The sequence below is a fragment of the Antrostomus carolinensis genome, unplaced genomic scaffold (assembly GCF_000700745.2).
Source record: "Antrostomus carolinensis isolate BGI_N321 unplaced genomic scaffold, ASM70074v2 scaffold4791, whole genome shotgun sequence".
NCBI classification, from domain to species: Eukaryota; Metazoa; Chordata; class Aves; order Caprimulgiformes; family Caprimulgidae; genus Antrostomus; species Antrostomus carolinensis.
The window spans coordinates 117,581-138,483 of record NW_010291897.1 but is presented as its reverse complement, the minus strand read 5'-3'; the positions used below and the strand labels follow the sequence as shown (position 1 = coordinate 138,483).

The following is a 20,903-nucleotide window of genomic DNA, read 5'->3' as shown; positions in this document are numbered from 1 at the left end:
TAGAAGATCTACTTGAAAATTTTAAAAACAAAACAAAGGTCTAGATCAAATTGTTCTGACTAGTGTTGTACCACAAGTTTCACTTGTGCTTTTTATTAGGCTGTATCCTGCAGTTCTTAGTCAAAACTCTTGTCGGAGAATAGGTAGAAAATTAAAGTGAATTAAATGTTGTCTGTTAATCTTAGGTTATGTTTAATGTATGTTAACTGTACAGCACTTAGAAAATAAGATGCCATTTTTTCATAGTAAGCTAGTTAAAGTTAAAAAGAGAGATTAGTGAGATTAAATAAACTCAAATTCATAGCTTGTGTACTAGTATACTTGTAGGGTGGATTAATTTAATTAACTATTTTATGCTAGATTAATTCCAATGTAAAGGAGTAGTCTTACTCAAATTTCTGGAAAAACAAACTACTGTACAATAACAGCCACACAGTAAGCCAACTCAAATCATGCTGTAATGCAATAACATCATTGCCTGAGACCACTATTTCTCTGTCATAGGTGTCTTATCAAGGATTTTGAAAAGCGTCCTTCAGTCACCCATCTTTTGGAGCATCCATTTATTAAACAAGTACATGGTAAAGATATGTCTCTGCAAAAACAGCTGGCTGAACTCATCCATGAACAGCAACAGCTAGGCTCCATAGCCAAAACAAGGTACTGTACAACATATATGGTACAACCCTCCTTCCCCACACTAATCCTGGAAGCATAGTTTGAAACTTCAAATGCACAGACATTTACTGTTTCAAATGATCATATTAATTCATTGACTAGCAATATTATTAGCAATAAGTACTGCATGCCATGTGAGTGCAAGAGACATACTTTCCCATTGGTACTTTTTAAAGGTAATTTGATCAGCCATAATGCAGCCTTCTCCTTAGCCTTCTTTCTCTCACTGGACTCTGTTCTATATGTATTCACTTCGGCTCAGTCACAGAGATGATAATAATTTCGGAATATTCTGGTTTGTGGAAATACATATTGGCATGATGAAAAATTACATCATATTTTGGTAACAGATCTTTAAAAATACATCTGTGAACAATGAAGTGACTACTAGAAAAGGTTAAGAATAGAACACTTTTTTTGCCATTTGATGAGATACTATTAGGAAGAAGGCTATTCAGTACTTAAAGTAATGGTTTTGTCTGTAGTTTGATAGCCTAGTAGTTAATTTAAAAATGTGCTTAAAAAGCAATGAATGTTATCAGTGGCAGTGGGATTTTTTACTTTTGAGGCCGATTGTAAATACGTCTTAGTTTAGATGTTGTCCAGAGGGTGGCAGAATTTCACTGTTTCAAAAGAGAATTAAATGCAAATGAACACACCTTCCCATGCTCAGCAATCATTCTGTAATATGAAATTTGTCTAGAGTGAGATAAGCTCTGGCCCATTATTATAAACAAACAGCTCCTAATGTTGAAGAAGAAAATTAAATGTCATGATTCATAGGTCATAAACATGTATATACTTACATGCCATGAGACTCTGTAGCTTAAATGCTAAAAGCCCAGACAAAAATGTGTAAGTTAAATTAAGGGAATAGCTGTAAGTACAGTTTCAAGGTGAAGTTGACTTCTGTGGGTTGGGATTTTTTTTTCTTTTCTGGAAAAATATACCAGCGACTGCTTACTGTGGGTGAGGGAACTATGCCAGTGTTACAGTAGAAGTTTCTGCTGTATCTAGCTGCCTAAGCAGACCTCCCCCGTGTAACCCCTCAAAAATTGCCTGTGGCTGTGGGTTGTCTGGCCCTAAAGGTATCAGAGTTTTCCCAGCTGTTGACCAAATATGTGAAATGTGTGAGTGAAATGATCCTTGTGCTAAGTGAAGCTCTGAAATGGATACCTCATGGTAGTCCAATACATTCTTCTGGGATACATCTCCATAATGTGGAGTGAGAAGGAATCAAGACCAAGACAGCATTTTTTTCCTCAAACCTCTCGGTTTATTAAGCAGGAGTGATGTGACAGACAAGCTTCTGCACCTTATGCTTTTGCATGACTGGAATGTAGGAAGGATTTTGATTCCTAGCACCCCCAGTATGAATCAGTGCTCACCTAAGGGAGTTTAACTCTGTCCATTTTCTCATCACCTAATCTATTTTAAATATTTTGTTTGCCAAGGGTGGTTATTTGCAACTTGTGTGCAGTAGTACCTGCAGATAGCAGTGTTGAATGGAACTCTCTTGCAGTGGGTTTAGTCCTAATACTGTCCTCCCTACCAGTCTAAGTTCTATAGTTGTCTCTGATGCCCCCAAATTTAGTTGGCCAACTAGTCCCAGGTTTCCTGTCCCAGGTTGTTATCTGACTCACGTCTCCCATTAGTCTCCATTCACTGTTCATTCTGTTTGTCCTTAAGACCTTGTTTACCTGTTAGTCAACATCTTGTATCTTCTTCCTCTACCACTCCAATAGCTGCGGGCGAAACAATCACCTTTATCTTCACTTTGAAGCCAGTGGACCTTGCTGTTGGGTTCACCTTGCAGCCAATGGGCATAACTGCTATTAAAGAATGTCTTTCTGATTGTTGTAGCCTTTTACTGTGGTATCTGTACTTGTTCTTTGAAGCACCAGCCCACTTTGATCAGAGCTGAGAGCATGCACAATAAGGACAAAAATTTAGTGATCATTTACCATTGAAATCTATGACATACTGTGCAGAATTATGAAGTGCTAATTTTCCAAAGATCTTAAACTTGATCAAATTGGCACAAACTTTAATGAGATTGCAAAAGCATATCCCTGCAAAATACCAAGTCTGTGGGACAGACAGTTAATACTGACTACAAACATAAGATTATTACAAGAGAGCTAACCACCAGGAGCATCTAATTATAATTTTCCCCAAAGGCATAGGCATAGTCTCATAATAATAAAGAGCTTGGCTCTTTTGGGGAGATAGTGTACCCCCTAGGTAAATTGATACCAATTAAAAGCCTTTAGAATCTCTGTAATGCATTTCTAAAATAATTTTCAATACAGAATCTGACATACTAAAGAACACATGACCAGATGGTACTGTAAAAAAATTTACTACCATTCATTTGTGGTGATCTATAGAAGTAATCTGAATGTATAGTCACCATTTCAGAGTAAATAGGCCAATTAAAACCTATGTTGAGTAAAACCTTTCTATTATACCACTGGATAAATCTGCAGGCTTTTTCTGTTTATTGATGTACCTATGACAGTTATAATAAAATGTAAATTAATTCTGTGGTGTTAATAGATACCCTCTTTCAGGTGTACAGCAATACTACAGATCCATCATTTAAAAGATAGGTAAAAGAAAATGATCCCCAGTTTATACTGCCATAGAGCTCTCACAGCACAGGCTGAAAATTTCCAGAAACTGGAAAATCATCAGGATACTGGTGTTAACAGCACTTCTACTGTAGGGAACCCAGGAAGTCACTGGTGATGACAACTGATCAGGAGGTAGCTGAGTTTTGTCTCATTTTAAAGTCTTCTAGCATCAGTGCTTTGCACTTGCATCTTTTGATTCTTTACTGACTGAGCACCCGTGGTTTTTTTGTTTGGTTTGGGTTTTTTTTAATATAGGATTCTCTTTCCAATTGAGCCATGCCAGTTTTTCTATTTTGGGATATCGCTTAAGGTCATTACACCTGAGAGCAAGCCTGCAGACTAGAAAGTCAGTACTACTGATATAGATGGTATGATGGAGAGATGCAGAGAGCTGGTCTAGCAGTTTAGTGCTACTGAAAAGAACAGAACTGGCTTCTTTCTCTTATTTTCTCACAGCTCCGAGGAACAAGCTCATGATGCTGTTTTTATTGTAGCTCCAGTGGTTGTCAAAACCTCCTGAGAAAAAAACTAAGCAAGCAGAAAGGCACAGTTAATTTTCTACTGTGTTAGTGATTGCAGGGGGGTGCCTCAACTGATAGAGCTGAATTAAAGGAGAGAATACTTCACGTGAGCAGGAATAAGGAGGAGAGAGTTAGAAAGATGCAAACTGTCCCCTTTTGGCAGGATCATCTGGATCGACCTCTGGAGCCACAAACGGAAACATCTCCTTAATTCAATTTATTTCATTCTTCATTTATAAACTTCTTTGTGTGCAGTATAGCTGGACTTAACTTCAGCACAGTTCTTCATACCTCTGAACTGAAGAGTCACTTCATTGTCTTTGCTGAGTTCAAAGGAGCCTACTAACATACACATTTGTTGCTGACAAACATATTTTTGTTGTTTTGGCATAAGATAACTTACTAGAGAGCTTTATATTCTATTATTTCCTTTAGGTTAAAAATTAATAATAAAAATAAAAGGTTTATCCTAGTAAAAGATGACTTTTTAAATGGAAAATTTTAAAAATCTCTTGCTTTTTTTACTGAAAAATATGCTCTCTGAAACTTTTCCACCTGTTTTATTTTTCCCTAAATTATTTTCATCAGTGAAATGCAGATATCTCCTATCCTTATGCAAATAGTTGTTTTCAGATTCAGAAATCCCAGAGTACCCTTCTTTTCACACTTTTAATGAGGAAGAAGGATTCTATTTTCATCTATTGGTATCTTTTAGACTGAAATCCCTGAGTTTAAACATGGTCTTGAGTGAAGCTGAAATTTCAGCATCAGCATTCCACTCCTGCATTGCTTGTTTCCTGTACTCTCTTGGGGAAAAAACTTTGTGAGAAAGTCCAATGTCATGGCTGCATAAGGATGAGCTCTGTATCTTTCTCTTTTCTCTATATCTCTTTTATAAGATGTTAGTTAACTATGTGCATGTTTTGTCTGGTTTCTAACAATACCAGGGCATAAATGCTAAGAACAATATACTTTTCATTAACAGCTTTGCCATAGAAGCAGATATATGAAGTTTTATTTTAAGAAGTGTATTCAGTACTAAATAGTCCACTAGTTCTATTTTTATAAAATTTCTTTAATCCTTAAAAAATAGAAGTTAGTACATCAGAACGTTGCTTCACATATATTTGTTCCAGCAAGGCTGAATTTTTCTGTGCCTTCTATTCTAATGTCAAATACATCGTTACATGTGGATTACACATGGATACTGATTTGTAGTTCTTGGGAGCCAGAGCACTTTTATTCACATCAATATGTAGCTGCCTCTAGGCAGGAAGCATTTCTTAAAATCAGAGAGGGTGCTATCAGTTTTGGGTTTTTTACTTTCCCAATCCTGTACTCACACAAGGACTGTGAAATGTTTTCAGGTTATTAAAATAGTATCCTCATGCATAATAACATTGTGAGAACAGGAAATGTAATTAATTCCTAAAGACTTGTACCTCACATAGCATTAAATCGCAGGACTGGAAAAAAATAGGAAACTAAGTTACAGTAAGTTGTGGACAACAGAACATGCCAACATTGGTCGGGAGTGATAAGCAGAATTATAAAAATGTTTTTGGTACAGTAATAATAACTGAGTGTTGATAAAGGCTTTGTGGATAGTTCTGTATTCTCTAAGTAAAGAAGTGTACACAAGTTGATAGTAATCTTGTTGTATTTCAGGGATAAGTTCTTCAAGATAGAGATTCATGCAATTGCATGTCAGTAAAATACCGCAAATGTTTAGGCACCCTCTGAATTGTAGTACAAAAACATGGCAGAGGTTTGTGTTTTATTGCTCATTCTCTCTCTGAATTACTGGGTAACTTCTTTTATATCACTTACCCTCAATAGTTCTTTGTTTTACTTAATGCTTTACTTAATGCATTATACCTACAAAAATTAGATAGCAGTTTGAGGCAAGAACTTTGTCTTTTACTTGTTTTATAAAACCTACTGTACCTTTGATCACTGTAAACCTGATAATGAAGAGAAACATGAATATCTGAAGCTCTAACCGTTTTTTCTTTCAGTCATTCTGCTCTTAAGTCTGGGAAGACTCTAGGCAAAAAGATACATTACAGATTATGGATATTGTTAATTCTCACTTAACAGTAAACACTTGCTCTGTTCGTGTAGATTATATTTTTGTTTGAGTGTGTTTGATAATCCAATAAGGGAGATTATAAGAGAGAGCTGCTCACTTTCCAAATGCACCTTTTGATCTCTTCAACTCATTCATATGGTTAGCTGCTTTTTTGATTCATAGTAGAGGAGATTCCAACATCCAGGCTGATTGCCAGCCTGCTTAATGAAGAAGTCAGAAGGGCTTTAGTGTGTTTCCTAATATTCGTAAATGTTAAATGTCTCTTTGTGCTATCTACGTTGGCAAAATGTACTGCAAAAAGTAGGCATGTGCTCTGGAGTTTGTTTATAACCATCAAATATTATCTCTGGGTTTTTGTCCTTGTCAGGACTTAATCTAAACCTGGTAAAAGTGGCAGTGGTTCAGTGTTGAAAAAGTTGAAAAAAACATGTCAAAACTTCCGAAATCCTTTAAGCTAGGCAGTATCTCAGGTTCCATAAATTCTTTGTATAAATTTTGATGATAAAATCTTGCATCCTTTAGGAAGACTTTCTCAAAAAATTACACTTTCCATTTTATTCCATAAAAAACCCCCATATTTTAGTGGCTTGTGGGAAGAAGTGATGGAAAAATGGAAGATCTTAAATGTTTAAGTGAAGATTTGAAAAGGATTCACTGTCAGCAAAAGTGAATGATACAAAAATGTTCTGGGGTTTTTTCCCCCCTTTGAATGCACAACAGTTAAGAAATTGTCTGTTTATGAACAGTCTTAAAATAGCAGGTTGCTCTATCCAGTATGGCATGCAGGAGAAAATCCAAAAAGCAGAGTCACAACAGCATGTGAGATGGAGAAATTCAAATGTAGTAGTGGATCTACTAACTGCCTTTTGGCTGCAGTGGAGGAGCAGAACATCAAGGAGGAAAATACATTATTAAAAGCTTAGAACTGGAAACAAGGAAGAAGAGTCTTCACAGAATGCATTTTAAAAATTTTGCCCTTGGTAATACTCTTATAAGCAATCTTTCAAAATTTAGGTACTGTTAGTCCCTGTGTGGCATTTGGCTGATCTTTAGGGATAGTTGATGTGGGGCAGCTGTATGAAATGCAGTAGATCAGTCTATAACAATTTTAAGGTAACAGAAATATTTAATAATCACCAGTTACCATCTACGTCTGTCAAATGTCACAGTAGCTGAAGTTGAGCAAGACCATGGTCATAGAGTGGTTTGGGTTGGAAGGGACCTTTAAAGGTCATCTAGTCCAACCCTCCTGCAATGAGCAGGGATATCTTCAACTAGATCAGGTTGCTCAGAGGCCCATCCAACCTGACCTTGAATTTTTCTAGGGATGGAACATCTACTGCCTCTCTGGGCAACCTGTTTCAGTGTTTCACCACCCTCATCATAAAAAAATTTCTTCCTTACATCTAGTCTAAATCTACTCCCTTGTAGTTTAAAATGATTACCCCTTGACCTGTTGCTACAAGCCCTGCTAAAAAGTTTGTCCCCATCTTTCTTATAGGCCCCCTTTAAGTACTGAAAGGCTGCAATGAGATCTCCCCAGAGCTTTCTCTTCTCCAGGCTGAACAACCTCAACTCTCTCAGCCTTTCTTCACAGGAGAGGTGTTCACCCCTCTGATCATTTTTGTGGTCCTCCTCTGGACCTGCTCCAACAGGTCCATGTCTTTCTTGTACTGAGGTCTTCTGCATTTCATTAAGTGATTAATAGCTCCTGACCTGGAAATTCTATAATTGATTTGATGTTTGAGAGTTAATGTTGATCAAATAGGAAATGGTTTTGGTTATATGGTTCATAGTGGCAGTTTCACAGTTATCAGCAGCTTTGAAGAGGCCAACTGCAGGTTCATTCTTCTCTTGGATGTTTTCCTATAGTCTGGGTAGCTTATGTTCCTGTTTGTAAATAGACTTCTTCATAGGAATCAACCAGAAAAGGTCTTCTACCAACCTTTGGTTTCAGTTTTTAAAAGAATGAAAAAACTTTGTCATTTGCATGGATAAAGTTTTAAACAAGTTTACTGTAGAGAGTAAAGAGTTCAGAGTTTACTGGTTTGGGTCACACTGGGTCAGTGTGCTACTGCTGGTCACCATTTAGAAGTTTGTTTCTGTAAAGGGGAACAGACAGTTATGTAACCTTGCATTTTGAAGGATAAAATACAAATCTGTACATCAGGAAGAATCAAACTTGAAGAAGCCTTGGGGGCGGGGCGGGGAGGGGAAGGAAAAAAAGCAAAAATATTCTGAGCTTAAGCATCTAATAGTTTGAGAAGGGCAGGTACGTTCAGGCTACCTTGTCAGGTATTAGGATGAGACTACTGTGGCTTGGCAGCTTCCCCCTCTCCCCTTCTTATTAGCCAGCTGGATTACAGCAGCAGTCCATCCAAGGAAGTAATTCTTAAAACCAGATATCTAGCTTCTCTGCCAGCTCACATTTAGTTTTGAAAGCAATTAACTACAAGGAACTTGATTGCATCCAGCCAGTAATTTCCTTTGGACTCAGAGACAATAACAAAAACAGAACCAGAAATCGTCCTCTAATGCTATATACAATATAATGTAATGCAATTCTTCTAGCCTTCATCTATATGAATATTAGGCAAATGAATGAAAAAGGGGGTTTTTTCTTGGGTTTGTTTTTTTTTTTTTTAATCACAAAGTTACTGTGGCCCCCAGAATTATCTTTCGTTTGCTTATAGTGTACCTAGTGTACACTATCCTAGCAAAAACCAGGACAGTATTTTTACTGGAGGTTGCACAGATTTTTGTTATAGCTGCAGCATTTATACTGTAATTAAGGCTGTGTTAGTGCTTCTGTTATGATCTTGCTTCAACAAATTACTCCAGGCTGAAATTTGATGTGCAGGAGCAAAATTCACTCTTTGCAATGCACAGGGTGTTTCTCTGTGTGGCAGTAGCACACTCTCCACTCTTTTTTCTTTCTTGTTGTGTTGAGTATTTTTCTTGTAAATCTCAGTTTAGGTGCAATTAATTTTAAAATTGTCAATAATGTAAAGAACAAGTACAGAAACAGTTTTTACTATGTGACTTCTAGGGGGGAAAACCAAAAGGCCAAAATAAAGGCACTCATAAAAGAATGTTAGGAGTGGAGGGGAGCGACATCAAAGAGGAAGCTTCCTAATGAACATAAAAATTCTTGGTCTATGCTTCTTTCTTCCTCAGGTTGGACCTGCCAGCAAGATGACTTTTCAATCTGGAAGTCTATGTGGTCTGTCTAACTTTTCCTTCCCCATCATCAGCGTGATAGCAGGGTCATATGAGCATATAGCTATTTACAGTGCACTTCTATTACTATGTATGGCTGGTGTCTAGTACAAAAAGAGGTTATTTTCTTTCAGATTATTGCTTCCCCACAAGCAGCACAACTGAATGTTTCCCACTCTTCTCGTGAAATTTTTCTTCTGAGGGAGAAATGCTTCTTGCCTTTTGCTCCTCCTTCAAAATCCAAGAAAACTATCTCTTCCAGCTATTTCTGCCTGTTAAAGAGGCAAAAAGAAGGAACTTGAGAAGGTAGAAGCTTTTTCAACAGACAGGCTCGTCACTAGAGTTCTGGAATAAATGTAATGCTGTTCTTCAGATTTGGTAAAGTTAGCTAGTGTGAGTGACTGGCCCTTTACACCACTTCTTTTGTCAGTGAAGAGACTACATCCTCCAGAGGATGATTCAGAATGATGCTGGAACCTTAAGGCAAATAGCCTAGTACCTTTGACTTTCCTTTTGCTTAGAATTTGTATATTTTATGTGTCATCAGAAAGGAAAGGTAGTTGAAAAAATGGCCAGTAATTCTACTTTTTATGCAAAAAAATATACTGACAATTATTTCCCAGTTAAGAGTGTTTCCTTCTACTTTTTAAGAATTGTTTTTAATGTTTTAAAAGCAAATTGTATTTATGATGTAAAATTGTGAAAATAGTTTAAAGTTACCGCCTGTATTCTTCATTCCCACTCTGTCAATTTATCTGCAGGACATAGGGTCAGTAGAAAACTGATGGAGGCCAGCAGGAGATTTGAAGCTAATGTGATGTTATGCTCCTAATATCCCCTTCCTAATCATGTACTTAGGAAAATGAGTTAAGCATTTAGGAAAATATATGCACAGAGGTATATATGTTTTATTTATATTTACCTAAGACCAGTTTCCGTAGTTATTTATTTTCATAATATTAAAAAACACCCTTCTCAATTAAAAAAAAAAAAATAGTTTATCACTTAAGGAGAACAAACAGCAGGAGTTTAATACACAATCAGATATCAGATTAGTTTACAAAGCTATCATGCAATTAGAGATGCTTAGGTTTGAATGTCCTCCTTCCCCCTCCTCCTGCTGCTCTGTTAGATATATCCGTACTGGCAGCTTGTTGCAATTGATGTTGTGGCTATGGTGGTTTGCTCCAGGAAGAAAAAGCTTCACCAATGAGTTATGTTAGCTATAATGTCTAGCTATCGCTTTATTAGTTGTATCTCCATGAAGTAAAGCAACTGTTAAAATATTTGCTTCATTTGTAATGAGAGGTGCTCCCATCTCTAAATGATTTCAGTTATTTACAATAGTATTTTTCTCTGCAGTGAAGTGAGGTTGAATTCTGGTTTGAAACAGAAACAGCAATTAGAAAAAACAGTAAGTAGTACATGAGGCCACTTACATGCATTCTTACTCCTTTGAGGACTGGCTTGTCAGCAAAATGTAATGTTCTTCAATATAATGACTGCTTAGGGAAAAACAAAAACCCCACAAAAACAAAACCAAGCAAATAAAAAAACCCCAACTAAACAAAAGTAACCCACAACCCACCACCTAATCAAAGATCTGAAAATGGAAAATTTAATTGAATGGAACTCTGGACAAATTCACACAATCTCCATGCTACCCACTGGAAATAATACCCACTGTAACAATTTTTCTTTCATAGCTTCTTATTTATGTTCTCCTTCATTCATTTCTTCACGTGTACAACATCAAGCAAACTACCATCTCTGGAAACAGAGGATGTAAAATGTAAGTGGGACTGTCAGCAGAACCTGCCATGTTCCTGCTATTTTATTTCCTAGCTGACAAAACAATTTGCACAGTTGTATGTAGTTACAATTCAAATAAACAATTACAGAATAGTTATCCAGAGCTCATTGAGTAGCCGAAAGAAAATAAGGAAAATGAATAAAAAGAGACATAAAAAATTAGGATCTTTAAATGTGAGTCACAATTATCAGTGAAGCTGTACTCATAGCTAACAATCTTCTCCTCCCTCTTTGTTAGAGACTTTCCATGCAGTAATTTTTCTGATGATATAATAGCTCTTAGAAATGAAAACATTCTCTTTATGAATGAAAGCTGACTAGGTTCAAGTATAGAAGTGTACATAAAGGGGAAAAAAGCAGAAACCTCTTTGAAACAAGATGCCATGAGTGTATGAAGATATGATAAAGAAAAAAAACCCACTACATCTTCATATTAACCTTCAACTTTATAGATGAACAGTGTTTCCTGTCAAGTCACAGTACCATTCTGTTAGTGCTTGATATAATATTTAGTGTTGTTTTGGGATGTGTGATCATGTGATTCCTACTTTCTACATGGCAACCAATGCAGAAACAATCTGTCAGGGACTGTCATTGAGGATCAATGCTAAATGTTACTCAGCAGGATGCAGACTGTGTCTCCATGGGTGTCCTCCTACTATGCTTTGATTATGTTTGTTGTAAAGAAAAGCCTAGTTGTGCTTACAGCATTCATATTTCACCCCTTCTGTGGAAGACATATTTCAGCCTCTTGATTTGTCCCTGTTTAACAAGATGTGTTGTTTAAAAACATACACAGCATTTTCAAAGATTCCTTCACTATAATCTGATTATAAAGGGGTTATGTGACAGTTTGTCTCTGCTGCTTATTGTGTTGCTTAAATCTCTGAGGATAAGCTGACTGAACATCCATACAATTTAGAGTCTGATGGCAGCTGTGTTTCAAAAATGTTGTTTTGGGCCAGATCTAGGGTCATCTGAGGAGGCACTTTGGCATACACCAAGGTAAAAGAAGGATTTTGTACTACTTATTGCTTCTTGTAACCTTGTTAGATGACAATACTATAGGCTGGATGTGTGGGGAAGGTTTAATCACAGAGCGGTAGTTTATTAACTTAGAGTGAGAAGGGAAGGGAAAAGAGGGAGGATTTTTTTATACTGTACTGTATGAATGGGGAGCAGTAAGCCTGAAGGTAAATCTTAATTTCTGAGCATTGATAAATAGATAGGCTTATATATTGTGAAAGAGAAAGCAGATATTACACTGGACAGCAAACTGACCTATTGCTTTTATAAAAGGATATTTCAAGCAAAAATAATATTTCAGAAAGCATGTCTGTGTTTTCCGCATGACAAAAACACTCATCCATGACTTCCCATTGTCTCTTAATGTTTGCTGTCTTCAATACAGTTTTATAACATTGGTGCTCTACTAACAAACTTCCAGGCATGAACGAATACATACTAGAAGACCTTACCATGTGGATGGAGCTGACAAGTACTCTCTAGATGATGATCTGGTAAATCTAGAAGTTCTAGATGAGGTACTGTACTGTCTGAGTAGCAGTTTCTGACAATTGTGCCTCACATTTTTCTTGTTTCTGCTTTTTAGCCTTTTTTTAACAGAATGAGAAGAGTTCCTTCTTGCAAGCTTTTATCTAACCATGGGAAAGTTATTGTTAATGTGACTGATCTGCTATCATCACTTTGTTAATATTCTGTATAGTGACATAAAAACAGTAACAGTGAATCCTATTAAGTGGAAGAATTTAATTATGAATGATGCTAGTTTAATTTTGTGAGCTTCCTAAAATGTGCAGTTTTGTCATGAAGACCTAAATTTAAGAATTTTTTCTAAAATTGATGAATTTATAGAGAGTAATATGTTATCTACAGCTCCCGCATAGAAAGTAATAAAACAATATTTCACTATATCACCTATATGCAGAGTATCTTTTTGTTTTAATGATCCTGAAATTGCATGCCAGCAAGAAAAAGACATAATACTAAATTGTGCTAGTGTCCTGTTTAAAACAGTCTCTTACTACCACTTAAAATTTAATCCTTGAAAAATTATTATCTTTGTTTCATGATCAAATAAAAATAAAAACGGAACTGTATTATGAAGTGCAGCAATAGTGTGCTTGGCCATTTTCTTTTCAGGTTTGCTTGTCAGGCTGATATAACAAAATTTGTACTAATCTGGAAACGGGAGTTGCGATTTTTCTTAGTTTTATGGTATTAGCAAGAATTTTGAAAATCTTTGTTTGGTTTTGTGATGTTGGCATTTAACAAATAATTAGTAACACTTATAATAAGTATATCTTAATCAGTGTTCTCAGTATATTTACAAAAATCTTCCTAACTGGGAAAATACTGTGTAACTATCAATCTTTTTGTAATCTTCTCAGGATACAATTATCCATCAGCTTCAGAAACGCTATGCTGACTTACAAATTTATACTTATGTTGGAGACATTTTAATAGCCTTAAACCCGTTCCAGAATCTCAGCATTTATTCTCCCCAGGTAAGAAAGACTCCAAGCTATGGACAATACTGCCTTGACATTTTAGATTAACACCACTGGCTAAAATACTTAAGTGACGTTGGAAGCTAGGAGCACAGCCTAAACCCAAGCCTTTTCTTCTTCCAGAAAAGTGTGGCTACAATTTTTTTTTTTAATTCATTCTCATTTGATTTCATTCCTTTCTGCATGGTGGCACAAATTCCACAGGAGGAATGAAGATGACCCCAGCCACAGCTGTGCCTCTTGTCTAGCATTTAGGCCTTTCTTTGGGGAAACAGAAGATGGTGATATGAATCTCCTCATGCTGAGGCTGTTGCTTCCTGACTAATTGCTCTGACCGTTGGGTTATTATATATCCTGTGCCATCAGTTGCTGCTGAAAAGAAACAAGTGAATCAAATGATGTAAAGATAGAGGCAGCTTAATTCCCTACAAATATGAAGGGAGGTGGAGCCATAGATCTTAGTCTCCCTGGGTGCCTAAACTAGGGTTGCAGGTAGAGGAGCCAGATTTCAGATTCACTGTTATCTTTGAAGTTACTTTTGTATAGCTTGGGTTGAATGCTTGTGTTTGGAATTCTATTCCTTGTGATACAGTTCTCTTCACTGTCTTGTGTGGGAAATGGCAGAGTGCATTTTAGGCATTGTAATTTGTATTCTGGAAGTTGGGCAGTGCCAGGAATTATCACTCTTCTTCCAGGTGATTCAGTTGAAATTCTGTGGTAAAATAGGAAACTACCTTCTGTTGAACAGGCAAAAGATAGTCACTATCCTCTTTTCAGTTCTTAATTATGTAGGTAAGTTGCTTATTTTGACTATTGTGTGGTTTTTTTTAAATATAGTTCTCCAAGCTTTATCATGGTGTGAAGCGTTCATCAAATCCTCCCCACATATTTGCCTCTGCAGATGCTGCCTATCAAAGTATGGTTACATTCAGCAAAGATCAGGTAAGAATCTGCTCATTTTGGTTTAGATTTCATATTAGTCATACTGCTACTATGCTACACGGCTGTGGCTAATGCTCTGTTATGTTGCACTTCGGGAAATTTTTTCTTTAAGCCTTTTTTTCCTACGTCAGGAAAAACAGAGTAGAAATCTAGTCAGGTTTGGGAATTCTGAACAGGACACAGGGGCATAAAAGAGATGAAAAGGTCAAATAAGACGATAGGGTTACCTGATCAGTCTAGTTTACTGGACATCCATGAAGTCCTGGCAGTTGACACCAGCTGCAGATTGTTGCCTTCACATTCTGATTCTAGCTGTCTTGCACTAGGTATTGTAATAATTTACACTTATATAAAATAGGAGAGTCTCAGTGCCATAGCAGATTAACAAAGTCTGAACCACTTTTCCATTGCTTAAAGATGCTATCAAGCAATGGATAATCAATTCCTTTAGCTACAAGTCATAAAAATTAAGAACCATTAACTAATTTTTTTAGTAAAATATATTAAGGATAGGACTAATATAAATGTAATAAGGCCACAAAGACAATTATATAGCAATAATTTTAATGAGAATGAAATACCATGCTGTAGAAGCTAGATTTCTTTTTATTACATTCTTAGGATTGTAACTTTGTACTCTTCCTAATTTGTTGTGCTGTATGTACATGAATACTGGGGGCTAATAATTGTTTTTGTTTATAAAACCCTCCTGATTTTACCTTGCACATCACACAATAATACATAGAAAATGCTTTTTTAAAATCACAAAAGCAGAATAAAATAATAAAAAACCTGCAATCAGAAATAACAAGCAAAGACAAATAAAAGGGACACTGAAGAAGAAAAGGAGTTCTGCTGAGTATGTGGAAGTGCACTGGCCTGAGAGATGGCTAGTTCTTCTATAATGGCTTATATGCTTTTTGATGGAGGCATTAAACAAAACAAGTACTCATGTAGAATAAGTTACACGAGAACTTGTTATCTGGGGAAAAAATTAGTTTTAACATCAGCCTGTCAAGCTAACTTTGTACATCTTTAATATTATATTTTTCATACCTTTTTAGGAAGTAATTTGCATTTAGGTCTAAATCAGTTTCCTATTTTCTATCTGCAAAGGATTACAGGCGCATGTTTATCTCCATTACCTGGCCAATGTTATGTTGGTTCTTCAGGTAAAGGTGCATTAGATAAACACTGTAGCCAGATCAAAAAATGTATTGATTCTGTTTGTTTTATCCATTGAACTTTCCCTTGTATTTTCCTGTGAATCCTGAAAAATTACTCCAGGTCTAATCCTGAAAATTACTTCAGGTCTAACATTTCTTCTGAAGCTAAAGTCAAGTTCTGGCCAATTCTACAAGAGTATTATGAGTTCTACCAGAACTCATGGCCTTTAACTGTGTAAACTGTTGTACATGACTTCTCTAATCACACAAAGGCAATTGAGTTTCCAAGAAGAAGAAAAATATCCAACAAGAAGCAAATAAATGAGCTGCAAATGTTATATTGCACACGTTATTTAGAGTCACTCCCTGCACCTGCTGTCAGACACCACAAGACACCACCAGAGAACTGCTACATTGTTCAAACCTTTTCACAAAGCTCAGTTCTATATGAAGTGTCATTGCACCAAGCATTTTAGGACTTTGCATCTTCTTCCAGCCAAGAATCTTGTTATGTTTACAGTGTGATGCAAATAATTTTCAGTTGTTTGCATAAAACCACACAACTCTATGTGACTGCTCAGTGTTAACATTTTAATTCTGTCAGTTAATACTGTATCTTAAGTAGACTAATATTTGTACTGATGGTCTGTAGAACACATGAAAAAACAGGAAAAATAATAAATGCTGTTAGAATTATTACTTGCTATGACCTGAAGTGTTCATGCTTCAGTGTTCAGGTGTGAACTGGCCTTCAAGGTGTACTGGCTTTCTACTTCTATCTCGTCCATGAAGCTTGACAGCAGAGAGGAAGATACCAAGTGATTTAGACCATTCTAGCTAAACCCTGAGTCTGGAAGCCATTTAGAGAGCCTATAAAATACCACGTGTTAAGGAGTGCTAACTCAGGAAGAAGATGGATATGTTCTCCCAGAATCAGCCAATGAACAGATGCATATTTTTCTGAAATGTTTAGATGCTAGCTTGCTGTTCTAGCTTGAACATCAGCGTCGCCTACAGAATAACCTCATTTCACAGCAGCAATTATTTAAGACTATTTTAAAACCAGGAGCAGACTTTTGGTCACTTTATTAAATACAGCTGTACCCCGTGTTTCGTGTTGATTCATATGAAGTCAGTGCAGTATGAAGCATTCATATGAAGCTCAGATGCACTGCTGAATTATATTAGATTAACTGAGCTGTAGCAATTTTCTGAGTTTTAAGCATTTAAAAGAAGCCACGTATGTGCATAGCATGTGTGAACCTCTAGACATGGTCACTGGTTTGTGTGTCTTAGCCCTTAGAAATTCAAACACTACTTCACACCTATGCACATTGCTATCAGGCACTGCGAGACGTGTTTTAGTAATCTAGGGAGCAAATTATTACACTGAGCTTTTGCTGATCTTTTCTTTCAGAAAGGAATTGAGGGAGTTGACCCTTAAATATTTTGTAGTCTTGGTACTAAATGTTAAATAACAGACAGGAGCAGTAATAGCTGAAATCAACCATGTAGTGAGCTGTATGCTTAACTGCTTTGGTTTGTGTGTTCAGTGCATTATCATCAGTGGGGAAAGCGGTGCTGGAAAGACAGAAAGTGCCCATCTGATCGTCCAACATTTGACCTTCTTGGGAAAGGTATTTCTTAGCTGATCATTTAAAACTATGAACAAATCCTTCCGACCCCACCCCCAATTTCCACTTTATTTAATACTTAAAGCTGTTCATGTGAATTGTCCCACTTGAGTTAGGGATGGAGTAATCATGCGTGTAAGCATGTTGTATTAAGATACTAGAGTATGACCCACACCAAGTCATTCAACATTTTTTAAAGAGAAGGTGCCAGATCCCAAGTATTCAGTACATGTAGTTATTTGCAGTGCTTATCACATATACCATTGGTAATTTATACAATGAAGAATGACAGATCTTGCTGTGGCTCTAATCTTAGAGGCTCTTACACATTTAAATATTATGAGTAATGCTGTTAGTGCAAAATGATGGGAAAATGAAGTGTGTAAGGTTAACCTTAAGTAACTGTGTTTAGTTGTTAATGGTTTTGGTACTCTAACTAGTTATATGACACCTTAGAGGCAGAACAATTGCAGAGAAGGAAGAATCTGGTTTTTCCTACCTGTGGGAGACTCCCTCATCAATTTATTGTCCCTGTTGTTGTATAAGTAGAAAGACAATGCAGTATCTAAGTCCATACAAGCATGAGAAAGGGATACTCTGCTTCCGAAGCAAGAATTGGATTGTGGGTAAGCAATGTATTCTTTTAATCATCCTTCTGATCTATATCTGTTCTGGCAAGGCCAATAATCGTGCTTTGCGTGAGAAAATTCTTCAGGTGAATCCTCTGGTTGAAGCATTTGGGAACGCCTGCACTGCCATCAATGACAACTCGAGTCGCTTTGGAAAATATCTGGAAATGATGTTTACGCCCACAGGAGCTGTAATGGGGGCAAAGATTTCTGAATATCTACTTGAAAAATCAAGGGTCATAAAGCAGGCTGTGTAGGTATATTAATTGTCTGTCCTTTCACATTTATACAATGTTTGGATTCTGTTTAATTCTCCAAAATTCTTTATTTTAAATGCTTTCATGTCTTCTACTAAAGCACTGATCCTTTGTACAGTGCTATGACAACAAGAATAGTCAGTTAGGTTCTTTCAGAGTGGAAGCCAGAGCTGCTCCGTTCTTTGGAGAAATATTGTGGTTGGCTGGGTTTTCTGTGCTTCACAGTTGCTGATCCTACACCATTAAAACAAGTGGAAGATTTGCTACCTACTTCAGTGAGCTCATTATAAGAACTTCTACTTTTATATTGTACAAGATGCCACAAGAATAAACATGTGTGCTTTAAAAAGATACTTTTTTTCCAGGGGAGAGAAAAATTTCCATATATTTTATTATATTTATGCTGGCCTTTATCATCAGAAGAAACTTTCTGAATATAGACTTCCTGATAAAAAGCCTCCTAGGTAACTATCACTCACTTGTTTTAACTGCTGATTATAATTAGCTATTGATCAGCTCTTGCTTTCAGTATGATGCCTTAACATCTCTCCTAATCTTTCTCCATCCCATAAGGATCTTTTTTTATCCTCCCAAGCAAAGAAGAGGATGGGCAATAAGGCATTACATTATTTGTATTTGTTTGAGAACTTGACTATTTAAAGAGGAGGGGGAAGAATTTCTTTAATTGGTATTTGTACTTTGGGTGCGTCTGGTCTGTATTGGGTGAGAGGATGTGTGTGAAATATTGGTAACACTATAATAGACATTAACAAAGAATAAGCAAAAGTTAGTGCAACAGAAACAAAAAACTTGTTATGAATTGGCATCAAAGTATATCATTGGAAGATATTGAAATAAATATTCATTCCAGTTACTGAGGTGCTTGCATTGAAGTCACTGGAGGTTGTACTGGCATATCTGCTAGTATGGTGCTTTCTTTCTCCCACTCTATTAGATATATTGATAATGAAACTGGAAGAGTAATGCATGATATTGTTACTAAAGATTCCTATGGAAGACAATTTGAAGCGATTCAACATTGCTTTAGAATTATAGGATTCAGTGACGAGGTAAGAGATCTAGTTGCTAAACCATTGTTGACCTTCTTTATAAAAACCCCCTCCAGTGCTACCTGTCCACAGTGTAGCATTTGGTTTTGTGGATACACACTTGTGCCACAGAATCTCTCTTATGACAGAAAGAACTGTGAAAGCATAACCACACACTCAGAAGTCAAGACCAGCCTGAGGTCTCAGTTGGTACTCAGGCAAGTCCATTCACAATTCTGTATCACACTGTTTTCTGTTGTCAATAGGAGCTTACTTGAATTTGTAGAACTTGGTCTCAGAGCAAGGTACAAGCTTTAACAGCCATTCCAGTGCCCACCTTTTTCTTTCATAGCCTAAATGTGATCTATATATAATTGGACTCCTTAAAAGTGCTTCTTGCCATCTTTTACAGGAAGTGTACTCAGTGTACAGGATTCTGACTGGAATCTTAAATACTGGAAATATTGAATTTGCTGCTATTTCTTCACAACACCAAACAGATAAAAGTGAGGTTCCCAACCCAGAAGCCTTACATAATGGTAAATACATTTTAATGTTGTTAGTTCAGTAAATGCAATTTTACTGTATTTGTGAGAATCTCTAACTCATAGTAACAGTTGGGCAATGCTGGAGTTTTCCACTGAAAAATCAGTCATGTATCTTTTTTGCACTGTTTTTTAGCTGCTGCACTGCTAAGTATTGGGTCAGAAGAACTTCAAGAGGCCCTGACCTCCCACTGTGTTGTAACACGAGGGGAGACTATTATCCGAACAAACACTGTGGACAAAGCAGCTGACGTGCGAGATGCCATGTCTAAAGCACTTTATGGCCGACTCTTCAGCTGGATTGTAAATCGTATTAATACGCTGCTTCAGCCAGATAAAAATATATGGCAAGTTACACATCACTGAATCATTTGTATTTACTGTGCGTACATCTTTGATGGGTTCTTTCGTTTGTGTATTTTTGATTTTGCAGAAAGGGTGATGTGTTTATTTTGGCTAAGGCTTCAAAATCGTTTTTGTGCTGTGATACTGAATTCTGTTTCCAGGACATTAACCCCAACATTTTCAAAGAGCTGAGTGGAATTTAGCTACTGAAGTCAATGGAAATTGAGTGGTTAAAATGCTATACAATTATTTTAAAAGATGCTTCCTGTGTAATGAACATTAAAATAGTACCAAAGGCTGGTAAATAATTGGAGTACACTGAAAAACTTTACTGTGTATTCAGAATCCTTACAGTCCTGCCTTTGTAAGCTAGTGATAAATACAGATCTCGGATTATTATTGTGCTGCTACTTGAGATGTAAGTAAGTGATGATTTTTCATTTTTCGTAATTACAGAAACATTCACGTGTCCATTCTTAGTATTTCATTGCCAGGTTCTGATCTGGCTGCTTTGGTCTTTTCAAGCAGCTGTAGAGATTTTTAGAAACAAGAGAACCCCTTAGGTGATGTGAAAATGCCTCTGATCTGAGATCTCTGCTTGGCACTTCACTATATCCTAAAGATATGTCCTCATCCATACTTGCAGTTCTAGTGGTGACTGTGGTATGAGTGTACTTGAGCTAGCACATGGGCTCTTAACAGTCCAGCTTGTAGCAGCAGCAGACTTGGTAATTACCCTTCTGACTGAGTATAGCAAAAACATACAATTAAAGTTTGACACCTTTTTGTCGACCTGGAGGAGTAGACTATAGAGTTTATTTGGGATCTGCCTATTGAAACAGCTTGT

The 20,903-nt window shown here is 36.6% G+C and overlaps 1 protein-coding gene across 1 annotated transcript in view; it reads left to right on the top strand.

Annotated features, from left to right (window-relative positions):
* The window catches only part of MYO3B (myosin IIIB), a gene marked incomplete at its 5' end in the record, with an annotated part of 167,784 nt that overhangs the window by 47,442 nt on the left and 99,439 nt on the right, over nucleotides 1-20,903 (top strand). The window contains 10 exons of the mRNA XM_029087165.1: nucleotides 505-660; nucleotides 12,406-12,502; nucleotides 13,370-13,486; nucleotides 14,327-14,431; nucleotides 17,151-17,234; nucleotides 17,911-18,113; nucleotides 18,483-18,581; nucleotides 19,073-19,187; nucleotides 19,579-19,705; nucleotides 19,848-20,058. Of these exons, the coding sequence (XP_028942998.1) occupies nucleotides 505-660; nucleotides 12,406-12,502; nucleotides 13,370-13,486; nucleotides 14,327-14,431; nucleotides 17,151-17,234; nucleotides 17,911-18,113; nucleotides 18,483-18,581; nucleotides 19,073-19,187; nucleotides 19,579-19,705; nucleotides 19,848-20,058 (1,314 nt within the window). The remainder of the gene's footprint in view (nucleotides 1-504; nucleotides 661-12,405; nucleotides 12,503-13,369; nucleotides 13,487-14,326; nucleotides 14,432-17,150; nucleotides 17,235-17,910; nucleotides 18,114-18,482; nucleotides 18,582-19,072; nucleotides 19,188-19,578; nucleotides 19,706-19,847; nucleotides 20,059-20,903) is intronic.